This window comes from Passer domesticus, chromosome 1 (assembly GCF_036417665.1).
Source record: "Passer domesticus isolate bPasDom1 chromosome 1, bPasDom1.hap1, whole genome shotgun sequence".
NCBI classification, from domain to species: Eukaryota; Metazoa; Chordata; class Aves; order Passeriformes; family Passeridae; genus Passer; species Passer domesticus.
This window is the reverse complement of record NC_087474.1, coordinates 126,703,359-126,716,243: the sequence shown is the minus strand read 5'-3', so window position 1 is coordinate 126,716,243 and position 12,885 is coordinate 126,703,359. Positions and strand designations below refer to the sequence as shown.

At 41.3% G+C, this 12,885-nt stretch overlaps 1 protein-coding gene across 4 annotated transcripts in view; it reads right to left on the bottom strand.

Moving 5' to 3' along the window:
* TRIM55 (tripartite motif containing 55) overlaps positions 1-12,885 on the bottom strand; it is a 35,453-nt gene that overhangs the window by 19,669 nt on the left and 2,899 nt on the right. For all 4 annotated transcript variants that reach the window (XM_064387818.1, XM_064387834.1, XM_064387807.1 and 1 more), the window contains 4 exons: positions 6,689-6,854; positions 4,875-4,970; positions 726-959; positions 57-79 (listed from right to left, as the gene is read on the bottom strand). In XM_064387818.1, coding sequence (XP_064243888.1) covers positions 57-79; positions 726-959; positions 4,875-4,970; positions 6,689-6,854 — 519 coding nt within the window. The remainder of the gene's footprint in view (positions 1-56; positions 80-725; positions 960-4,874; positions 4,971-6,688; positions 6,855-12,885) is intronic.

Genomic DNA, 12,885 nt, shown 5'->3' with positions numbered 1-12,885 from the left:
AAATTTATAAATTGTAAGTGATTATAAAGAGAAGAGTCTCAGGTTTAAATACTTACTTTTGTAGCAATGTTTTGGCATTCTGTGGAAACAAAAAAAAATAACTGACTTTTTAAATGGTTCAATTTTTTCAGAGATTTTATGCATTGAGAAATAATTCTTACAATGGCAGTTTTTAAAAGCACTAATAAGAATTTCATAAGTGACAGCCATGACATCTAGGAATGAGATTAAATTTGGATGGTAATTTCATGGTTCTCTACTCATCTCTCTTAAATTTACAGTAAGAAAACAAAAGAAAAAAACCCCTAAATGTATCAAATGTAGCTTAACACATAAATTATTGAAAATTAATGATTTTGTCAATTTACAAGTGAAACCTATAATTTCCAGAAGTTCATGTACACATGAACATATTGTCCCACCACGGTATTGGTGGGAAAATAAAGATTACCTGGAAAATGTTTGGATTCCTATTTCTTCTAAGGGGACCAGAAATTCATACACAGGACAGTATATTTTGTTGCAAATAGCAAATACTCATGATTTGGATACTATTCACAAGAAGAGCAGTTATTTGTCTGAGCTGATTCAGGTGTTTAAAAAATGAGTTTGCATTCATGTTCACTTGAAGATCAACTCAGAATGGGCCTACAATTGAGAAATGCTTAAATAATATATTAATAAACCCATAATTCTTTTTCTAGCTCTATTTATAGACTTTATACCTGCAAAAACACGGCCATTTCTGGTTCTTCCATGAACTGGATTCCTGATTCAACCAGTTTTGACACAGCTTCCAAGTGATCCGCATATTTCTTCATCAGGGAGCGGACGTGTTCCAGTTTCTCCTCTTGGGTTCTAGTGATTATTTGTGTCATCTCATTTTTTCTTTCTTCCAGTACAGAATAGAGATAATCAAATTTTTCACACAACTGTTCTTTCTGTCGTTTGCAGCATTCCTGTGAATCATTTGGTTTATGTTAAACATGTTATGTTCTTAAAAGGGTTTCTATTTTTACAGTTACTTGGAAACATTTTCATCAAAGAAATTCCTCTTTCTGAACAGTGCAAAGGATTCTGAATGACCCCAGAGACTTTTATAATTTTCAAAGTCCAAGCTGTTGGAACAAAAGTTTAAAAACTCTTCTCAAACTCTGAGTTTCAAGCCACTGAAAGCCCCCAAACAGGTTATTGTATAACTTGTGAGTCTGCTAAAAAAAGTAAAAAGGTATTTATGATGTCTGTAGTGATACATCAAAGTCTGCAGAAAAAGTAAAAGCTCCCACCGTATTAGCAGCTGGGTCCATTTGCGTGAACAGAATGGTTTTAAAAGGAGCGAGCATCTCAAACAGCTCTGGAGAATTTTCTTTTTCTGCCAGAGTACCTGGAACAATCCTGGCTGGGCTTGATTTTCACATACGCCCTCTTAGACTCTATTTGGACAAGAAGTGTCCATTATATTCCATTTACTGTGCGCTGAATGAGGTAGAGGTTCTGCAAAGAAAATGGTGTGTGACAGAAGCACAAAGACAAGAAGGAGGAATCAGATTCCAACCATATGCTCAGGCCCTGATTTTCACACAGTTTCTTGAGACACTTCTATTGTACCTCCAACCAGACAGCAGCATCTTTCACTGAGTTAGGAGGATGGGTTTTATGACTGCTGCATTGAGCACTCTCTTAAAAGAACAGACTGCACTTGTGAAGGAGGACTTATGGGGAGGAAATGGGGGACAGATTATATATAATGTCTGAGGACTACCAAATAGAAGTACTTGAGTCATCTGTGTGCCCCAGGGCATGTCTTTATTGTGGTTACGACCTGGTTGTGGATGGTGGTGATTATTTAAATCTCTTTCCTAGGAACTGAGGTGGATTGATTCCTCATCTTTGTCCCTTGAGGCATAATGCTGAGATTCTGGCAGCACAGGATTATTAACAGCTCCACAGAACTTTAGGTAGTGGTAAGACTTATTCACAGCACTTGGCCAAAGAGAATCCCACTTTTTTCTTGACTTCCAGCCAGAGCTCATCTATGACTGGTATCATGAGCTCTGTATGATTCAAAGGAGAAATCCTTTCACAGATTTACATTTGGCTAAAAATCACTGTCTGCATGAGGGTGGAGAGGGGATTGAATGCACATCTTGATGCATCGACCCAAGTATCCACCTCATCCCAATGAGGAGGGCTAGGCTAAACAGGCACTCCTTGCAGGGGGTGCAGGCTTTTCCTGCCCTTCTGGGAGTCCTTGTCACTTCCCAGAAATTCCTGATTAGTGCAATTAGAGGCACCCAACAACTACAGTTACAACAATTACAACCCCCACAGGGTGGGGTTAAGGAAGTTTTCAAACCAAGTGGGTCATGGTTTCTGAGTGTCCTTCTATGTTCAGACCTCAAATAATCTTCTCCCACTCCTCTCCTAGCTTTCTCCCCATGACATGTCGTTCAGATCACTTGTAAAACAACCTTAATTTCGAGACAGGTGTGTGCTATCTTTGTCATTTGACGCAGGACAAATGTTAGGGGAAGAAGAGCAAGCAAATGACAGCAGGGTGCTCTGAGAGATCCTTCCCTGTCTTTAAGCACTAATAGATAGTATTTCCTGCCAGCAGATATTACAGAGCTGTGAATCTCATGAGTGAGAGTGCAAAACAGGTTTCTAACTGCAAATGCTGAAATATTTCTGAAATATTCTCTTTCTGCATAAAAAGTTCCCATATGAAGCCTCTGCCTGATGGAATTACTCTAATCAGATTCTGTGTAATGAAAGAGGTTAACAAATACATGACTTTGCATTCTAAAAAGTTCTCAGCCTTTTTTTGTTTTTAAAGCACAGCTACATCAAAAAGAAAGGAGTCCTTGCTACTGAGCATGAATCTCACTGCTTGTTCCAAAGGGTCTGTATTGACTGGCCAATACTCTTAGCATTTGAAAAAACACTGTAATTTTTCCTTTGTTATTAGACTCATTTACAGAGCTAAACAGAACCTAATTATTGATTATAGTTTTCTGGTATTTAGCATTTTATATTATTTTCTCAATTGTCAGTATAATATGTGAATTAGGTCAACTTTTCAATCAGTTAAAAGCTGCACAAGCATTTTTTTTTTTGCTTTTCTGGTTTATAAGGCGGGACAGGAGCAGTGTCTAAATGTAGAACTGTAGGCTATTACTTATTCCAGCTAAAAGTAAAATGATCATGTATTTTCTGCTAAAGCAGATATTTATTGTTCTCTGCAAAGTGTTAAGCAGAAAGAAGAGACAATCCTGGATTGTGTTATTTCCATGGGTAAACATTTCTGAGTTCCAGATGTAGTCTCTTGTCTTCAAGGACAAACTGATGTCAATTCAGACAAAGCTCTTGCATAGTAGGAAATGTGATTTGCTTGAAATATAACATGGAAGTGCCAAGGTAAACTCTTAAGATCTGTTTTCTGCAATCTTTGACTTTAAAGGTGAAAAGCCTGATAAAACATCAGAAGGTAAAATGGCTGCATTTTCTTTGGGCTTTGACTTTAAAGGTTAGATTTTAAACTGAGTGGATGACTCTGAGGAAGCTAGTTTCAGAAACTGTTGTATTTTTAAGGTATTTTTAGCACAGTGTTTTCTCCATATTTCAAACTAGGTGTTTGAAGATTTGTTTTTGGTTCAGCTAGTTCAGCTTAAATGAGAGTAAGCTTTTGCTTTTGTATAATTCAAATTTCTGCAGTTAACCTACTTGAAAGGCTTTTTCTCTCTGCAAAGTCCTGATAGCAGCTACTTTCATCCTTGCAGAGTGAAGGCTTCCCAACTACAAAGTTCTGACTGTGCCCAAGTAAAAGAGAGAGCATTGATGTGCTCTCTCTTTTACTTGGGCCAATGGGTTTGTGTTCTTTGAAACTAACTCAGACATTTTCTGTTTCTTCTTGCTTGGAATTGTGTACATAGATTGTGTAATTGTTTTTTCTTACTAACTAGAATCTGTACATCTTGGATTAACTTATTTTTCCTTACCATTTCTCCTTTCTGCTCCATCTCTGAAGGGTCAATATAATTCTAATTGGCTGAGAGGGATGTGACTTCTTCACTAGATGCTTCATCAAATTCTTATCACAAAATCAATTAATATGAACTCCTTTCAGCCTATTGTCCTGTGATGCTCAGATTGGTCAAAGTTGATGTTTATATTTGCTTTGCTGATGTAAAACTCTCAGAGAAAGTGAAAGCCACTTCTGCTATTGAATAACAGAAAACTAATTCCAGCTCTTCCAGAGTGAGGCTTTCACCAGAAAGTCCAGTAAGAACCCAAACTCTTCTCTCTCATGAGCAACAAAACAAGACTCCTTAGAGGACACCATATTAAAACACTACTTCTGTACAGAAGGCAAAGCAACCAAATAGAGAACAAATACTGACATACCTGTGAACCATGCTGTGCCCACCCTGTGGCTGAGACTCAGGCTCTGTTCACAGGACCTGTCAGACTTCAGACTAACTGGTCTTTTATGTAAAGGTCTTACATGGTCTTAGATGAAAATCTAAGAATCTGATCTGAGATGTTAAATGAGCTGGGAGTTGATGGCATTTTGGTGGATCTGCTTTTAACTTCAGTGAGATCCTGTTCCACTAAGAATACTGAACAAGACTTGCTGATATGGATTATCCTTACTCTTTATCCCCCACCATATAGCAAAGGTCAGAGGTGCAGGATGTACCCTTTAGTTGAAGCAGTAAATCTTAGTAATGTACAAAGCCATGAGGAATGGTTTAGTGAAACAATGTGGGAATGCATGTGGGTAAAGTGAGGTCTGTTGAAGAATGATCATTACCAGAAGTTTAAAAGCTGCAATGTCACAATGAAATAACTGCATTTAAAGAGGTGGCACCTACCTCAACCGTCTTGCAGGTCTCCTCCAGCTGTGTGACAATCCCTTGCATTCTGTCATTGCTCCCCACCAGGACTGCAATGCCATCACTCAGCTCAGACTAGGCAGTAAGGGGAGAGCAAGCAGAAGGGTGTTAGGTGCTGTCACACTTCAGGGTGACACATCTAACAGTGGGGAGCAGGGGACAAACAAGCCATACCCAGGATATTACTTCATCTTTCCACCAGAAATGAGAAAAATTGGAGCTTTATGTGCCCACAAGATACCTGCTTGTATCTCAACATTTGTTTCCTCCCTCCACACACTATGAAAACATTGACATTTTGGAATTTTTAGTGGAGAAGAAACTGTGGTTTGGAAAGAGGGAAGAACTTTGTTCTAGGAAGTTCTTCTAGATGCTTTTGTTTGAAATGCTGTTTCAACAGGACCCAAATATTTCCTTTGGGTTTGTTGAGGGAAAAGTATCTTGAGGGATTGTTTTTTTCCATGTCTGGGTTTAGCCACACCACTGTGGTATTTCCCTGGGGACTGTAGCTCTTGGCCTTGGAATAGAGAAGACGTGGCCCATGGACCTGGAATAGCCGAGTAGCCAATGTGTTACAGAGTCCCTGGCATGCAGGCAGTGGGGTTGGAGTTGTTGGGGTGGTTGTTGGGGTAGGAGTGAGAGGGGACAGGAGAAAAGGAAGAAAAGAAGATAGAGGCTGAGCCACTGGCATGAGGGAAATGAGTGGAGGTAGAAAATAACCTGAGTGTGAGCATGGAGATGATTGTGAGGTATCCCTAAGAGAGACAAAGAAGCCAGTCCTAGGGAACTTGGGGAGGGTGATGGGGAGTGCAAAGGGCCCTTGGCACACCACTGTGGTAACAGAGACAACTGTGTTCATGGCCTCCACAGCTCTGTACAGGATCCTTTGAATCATGCATCCTGCAGCCTCCAGGTTACGCCTCTCATCTTGGGCATGACAGCCCCTTTCCATGGGCATTCTGGAAAGGAAGACACAGCTTGCAAATCTCCATACAAAATAAGTGATTGCCGGCATGGATTCAGTCCAAAAAACTTCTCCTTCCTCTCCCACCTTTTTTTTTTTTTAATTGAAAAGGATGTTTTTAACTCCCTTCCTAAAGTAACTCCTCATTTGTAGTTTACATGCACACATGCATCTGTGTGACGAAGTTGGAGGCTGGGATTGCAAACTTGGCCTGTCTGATTGCTTGCCCCACTGGGGCCCTCCAGAAAAATGAGCTGTTTATCTCAGGAGGATAACCCAGTGAGTCAGGTTTTAAATTAACACTGTATTAAAAATAAACAAGTCTTTTATTGGTGACAGCAAGGGCAGAAGATGTTAGGTACATCCTGTGCTGCCAACTATTGAATATTCCTTCATTCACTTGCAGGAGGAGGTTTTTCACTTAACTTTTCTTAAAAATGGCATGCTTAAATGTAAAAGTGTCTGACAGATAACTATTTGATTTGAAATGGTCTGTTCTCTTTCCAGTTTTCTTAGTGTTGAAAATAACACTTGTTTGTCTCATCTAAATGAATTGCAAAAAGGGATTAGGAATTCAAAAGAGAAATCCTCAGCTCCACATCAAAATTGGGACAAATTGTAGTATATTTTTGTGTGATCTCTCATAAATTTATTTTCCTGTGTTTCTAAACAGTTTCTACAGATTTATAGGAGCCTTTCAGTCACACACATGAGTGGCAAAGGCAACCCCAAACCCTTTTGGAAACTCGCAGGAAGATCATGGGAATACTTTCCTGCTGATGGTCCTGTCAGTTGCTTCAAGTATTTTGAGAAACAAAAAGATATTTACCTTCTGTTGCTGGTAAACATTTGTGAGAGGAGCAACCTGACAGTCTTTGTGGGCACCAAAGATTTTGCACAAGGAGCAGGTGGGCATTTCACAGTTCAAGCAATAAATATTAATTCTCTCATCCTCGTGCTCTTCACACATTGGCTGGTCACACTTCCTTTCAGGTCTGCAAAAGAAAATATTTGTTTAAAATAAAGATGGTGCTCATGAGTTTCTGATATCATCACTTAAGAGTGTTAGCTTGAAATATGGTACATTTGTGTAGCAGCATCCAAGGTTGACTGAATACACAGCGTAGACTTAAACCTGCCCCATGGGATGACTAAAGAGGCAATGGTACAGCTTAATGGTACAGCTTACTACAGCTCAAATGACACAATATGATGTGATGACAAGACAGCCACATGACTTCATATAGGGATTCCCATATGAATGAGGAATGTGACTGGGAGTGTGACAGAATGCTTGCTCATATTTAAAAATTCAAATAACCTCACTAAGCCTGGACTCAGACTACTCATGTATTTTAATTAGCGTGTTATCTAACATCTGTCTGAAATATGAAACATATGTAATTTCTTTCTGGTTCATCATGCAAATTGTTGCGCACTTGGCTTAATGCAGCAAAGCTGTTATGGGGAAGATTGACTTTAACCTAGAGTTAAAGAAGATGATGAACCTTTAGGCCCGTAACTAAATCTCTGCTGCTGAGCTTTGTGAGGCCCTGGACAGGACTGTCAATATCAAACAGCACTGGGTCCTTACAGCCTTTACATTAGGCCAGCAACCAAAACAAGGTGTCACACAAATTGATTTCAGCCAGGTGGCACATGTCTGACTTCACAGTGGCAAATGTTTTAGCAGTAGTTTATTCATCTGTACCCAGCAGAAAGCACATGGGCCACACAAGTGTTCTCCTGTGCTAAGCCAGGAACTGTTGCCACATTATAGCTCAGTCTGATCTTCTCTTCACCAAAACCATTTGGCTGTATAAACACAGGTCTGCACAACCTGCTATCTTAGGATAATTTAGTTGTAGCTTCCTTCAGATGAGCCACTTAGCCAACATTGCCAGTGCCAGTGCCATCTCTGGTCTGGTGTGTGTGGGCAGGGTGGCGCTTTCCTGAGCCCACACTTCAGGCTTAGCACCCTGAGCACATCTGTGGCAAACACATGAGTGTGTAAGCATGTGGTACAGTAAACTCATGGAAAGAGTGTGTCTGGGATTCAAGCCTTCAAAAGCCACCACTGTTACTGTGGCAATGTTAAATATTTTCAGCGCAAACCATTATCCCCTTCTGCTGCTGTTTGGAAAGAGAACTATGGTTCCACTATTGGCAAGTGGAACAATGCCATCATATAAATATTTTTTTCATCATTAGAAACTATGTAATTCAATGGAATTATATGGGAACCTTTTCAAAAGACTTCCTACAGCTCTCTGTAGCAAGGATGCAACCAGCTATTCTATTAATGCTTAGAATGTATAGGAAAAAAAAAAATCATTATTTTATACTATATTACAGTAGAGTTTTTCCAATTTGGTAGAGTGGATATGTCATTTATTTTTTAATGACAAAGTACAGATTTTCTCTTCTGAAGGGAATGGAATATGTTCAGTTAGATGTATTAGGAAAAAAAATCTAGCAAGAAATAAAAAGTCTCATACATTTGTGGGGCTTTTTTAAATTCAAGAGAGCCCTGGGATTTAAAGGGTTCATAAGGAAAATCCTGCCTTATAATGTGATATAATAAAACAAGACAAACACTTCTGAAGAGAGCCTGTGTTATTTGGGTCAGACTTCCAGCACTCGTTAACATAAGGCACTTTGTCAAATTGAGCATTGTTTCAATGCTAGTCAAAAAAGGTGTGTCTCCTCCATAAAAGATGCTTTACATTGTTTGTAGATTACTGCAAACAGCCCCTAATATATTCATGTCATAGTGCACCAGTGGGAGGGCCCATGTGTGAGTGCAATACAATGAATTTCAAAGTGATTAATTAAGCCTGAGATAGCAGCTCTTCCTGCAAATATTTACAAGATCAGAGCCAGAAACTACTAGAATTTTATTGGACACTGGAACAGTGCCACTTGCATGAAAGACACATTACGTAGAGCAAAAAGGTGACGGTGTCAAGCAAGTTCAGCCAGCAGCAGCCAACCTTCAAAGGTGCCGCGGAGAGCTGGAAGCAAGCTGGCAGAACTCCCTGAACTAGTGGGGCCCTGAAGACAGTGTCAGAAGACTAGAAATAAACAGATTTACAGTCACTGCCTGGGAATCTTTACTCCCCAGGCAGTGCAAAAGGAGAGATTTTAGCACACAACTCCCTGACTTCAGATAGGATCCTCTAGATCTGTGTTGGGGTAGAAAAGGCCGAAACCTCTAAGTTTAAAGTGGAGATTGCTTCTCAAACAGGAGATTAAAGAGTAGCTGATAGGAAAATGGCTGTGTGGCTTTAGTTAGAGAAAAGGTTCACCACAGCTGTGCTGATGACCAGAGAAATGTCAGGCTGCTGAAATGTCCTGATACCTTTGTGGTCTCATTCTTGGACTCTTCTCTTTGAGATGCTAAGCCTGTGTTTGAGTGCCAGAGGCTTTTTCTGTCCCACTGAAATTGTGTTTGGGCCACACCTGAAGAACTGACTGGGTCCTGTTCTGGACTGCCCAGTACAGGAAGACTCTGACATAGTGAAAGGAGTCCAGAAAAGGGCCCTGAAATGATTAAGGGTCTACAGCAGCTCTCCTGTGAGGAAAGACTCAGAGAGCTGGAACTTTCAGCTTGGATAAAAGAAGGTTAAGGGGAATCTTAACAATGACCTTGGTCTTAATCAATAACCTGAATGGAGGGTGTAATGGGGATGGAGTCAGGCACTGTTCAATGCCAGGACCAGAGGCAATGGACACAAACTGAAACATAGGAGGTCCCCTCTGAAGATCAGGAAACACTTTTTTACTGTGAGAGTGACTGAGTACTGGCACAGGTTGCCCAGGATGGTTTTGGACTTTCTGTCCTTGAAGATACTCATAATGAAGCCATCTGGACATGATCCTGGGCAACAGGCTCCAGGTGGTCCTGCTTGAGCAGCGGGTGGTTGGAACAGATGACCTCCAGAGGTTCCTTCAATCTCAACCATTCTGTGGCTGTGACTATAGGTGAGGCAGTGCAAAGTTGCTGGACACATAAAGAAGCACACTTTAATTAAGAACCTAGTAAACCCTTAGGAAAACTGCTGCTAGCATGCTTTCTGTAGGATTCTTTCAAACCCAAAAAGGCCTCTGCTGAAGTGCTGAATCCAGTTATGATAGTGTTTTTACTGAGGATCCTAAGACAGCTGTAGCACTTTCTGTGGCATCACATCACCTGGTGTCTGCACCTGATCAGGGGATGGAGAGGATCTGCATGGTTCTATGAGGCACAATCAGGTCATTAGTAAAGGTATGAAACTGCATTTGCCACAGTACCAATCTTGGGCATACAGAGCTAGTGACTGCCCTCCACCTGACTTCATGCTGCTCACCACGACCCTTTGAGTCTGGCAGTACGACCAGTTTTTGGTCCAGATCACTTTCCACTGTCCACTCTGTCACAGAAGACAGTGTCCAAAGTCTAGATAAAGGGTAACTATTGCTCTCGTCTCCTCTCATGCACTGAGTTAGTCATCTCACTATAAAAGGCTATCAGATTGGTCATGCTGATTTCCTCTTCATAAATCCGTGCTGACTATTTCCAACCACCTTCATGTCATTTATATATTTGGAAATGATTTCCAGGAGGGTTTGCATGAAATACTTTCTAGGGATCAGTGTGCATGACTAGCCTGTAGTTCCCTTGATTCTCCTCCTTGCATTTCTTGAAGATTGGAGGAACATTTGCTTTCTTCCAATCCAGTCTACAGGAAACTGTACCAATTACCACAGCTTTTAAAAGATTATTGAGAGTGACCTTGCAATAATATAAGTCAGCTCCCTCACCACTTACAGATGCCTCCCATCAGGATGTCCAATTTTTTTCTTTATATTCTCTAACCTGATCGCCCTCCACCAAAGGTGAGTCTTCCTTGCTCTAGAATTTCCCACTGGTCTCAGGGTACTATGATTCCATAAAACTCAACTTAATAGTAAAGTCTTGGCCTTTTCTACATTCTGTGTTACATGAGACCCTGCTCTGTCTTGTAGTGAACTCACACTTTCCCTAATCTTCCTTCTGCTGCTGGTGTAGCTGTAGAAGCTCTCATTAGCCTCCATGTCCCTCATCATAGTCAGTTCCAGGTGGACCTTGGCTTTTCTAACTTCATCTGCATGTGCTTGGGGAGTGTCTCAAAATCTTGCTGAATCACCTATCTTCTTTTTGTTTCTTTTTAAATTTTTTTTTTTAATCAGGGGTTCCCTCTTAATCAACACAGGTGTTTTGTCACCATTGCTTGAGTTCCTGGATATGGGGATAGACTATTTTGACCTTGGAGGCAAGTGGTCCTTGAAAATCAGCCACAATGATGGACTCTCTCAAAAGCAATGAAAAGACCACCAATACCCAGGGTGAAAATGTGGCTTGAAAAATGAAAAGGCTATAGAAGTTCATGTGGACATAAGGATTCCCGGAGCTCTGTTACACTGCTATCAAGAACATGCATACACAGCCCAAGAAAACTAATGGTGCAGGTGAGCTTGGGGCTTTGTCTCATGGGGAGTTGGAGAAGATACAGATGATCCCACTCCTCATCTCTTTCACTGCACAGCTTGTGGGGCTCCTCTTCTCTTGGTGACCTGTGGTCAGGGAGCAAATTTCCCTGGCCCAGCCTGTCTGCGATCCCCAGATGCCCCTGCAACCTGGCCTAGAGAGACACATCCTGCCTTGGGAGCTTGGGCTAAGACCTCGGAGGTGTCAGGGACAGACACCTGTGGTGGTGCTGGCTATGGGGCTCTGCAGGACATCAGCACCATCACAGAGCCCATGCAGGCTTCTCTCAGCACAGCCTGGTCCTGCTGCACGCTCTGCTCCACCCGTGCTGGGGGCTGCAGGGACAGCCTGTTCCTCAGGCTCTCCCTGGTAAGTGCAAGGCAGAAAGAGTGCCCCACCCTCCCTGATCAGGATTCAGCGGGTAACAAAGCCCAAAGCACCTTTTGATCTGGAATAGCCAGCTGAGATCGTTAGAACCTGCCAGATTTCACAAAAAGTCACAGTCTCCTGTTGCTACCCTTTCCTGGTGACAGCAGGGATCCTGATGTTCCTCAGATAGTTTAGGTGATCAGCAGCCTACAGATTTTCAAAGACTGGTTTAATATTTAGCCAACTCAGTTTCCACTGTTTTCAGTCCTTTGCTGTCTTTTAAAGCTTTTTACAAGCCACCTCCTGCTTGAAGAATTCTTCCGTTGTGTTGCTAACACATTCTAAATTGGGCAACAGGCTATGCTGCCATCAGCTGGAATTTGATGAGCAATGGGATAAAAGACCATATGATGTGATACTTAGTAATAGGAGGGGCTGCATATGAGGGCTTAGGCAGACTCTCCCAACCTTAGTCCAACTCCTGCCCCAGTTTTTATTTTAAAAAACCCAATTCCTTAATTCAAATAGAAAGTCCAATTACAAAACAATAAAATAAAATAAAATAAAATAAAATAAAATAAAATAAAATAAAATAAATCAACCAAGCCTTTTGAAATAAGCTAGTAAAATCTTGCTCCCTTGCTCCCTTTACTCTTAGCTCATGTGAGATGCAGATGGGAGCTGGCCTCATTCTGGCACATGCAGTTATAGTGAATTATACCCACAGGAGAACTCTATGGGAAGAGGTTCCTGTCTGGAAATCACACGTGCTGCCAGTTTGAAGGGCTGTCTTGGGAAGAACAAGGAGGCAAAGATCACATCTTACCCTTCTTCCTATGTATCTCTGCCAGACCCCAGTTGTCATGATGGAAGAGACTGGTATAAAAGGAAGAAGTGGGGAAGACTTATTTCCCTTGACTTTTTGCTTTCAGTGGGACAGCACTGGGAAAAGCCATGAAAGATCTGCTCACACTCTCAGGAGAGCCCAAGGAATGTTAGGCACAGGGAGATAAGCAGCTGAGGCCCACAAAGGGCCGAATAGTTTAGATAATGCTGCTATGCATTGCTGCTACTATGCAACCCTGACAATGACTTTCATTCTAAGGACATATATGAAGGTTAAATAAGCACCTTAACAGATTAAATAA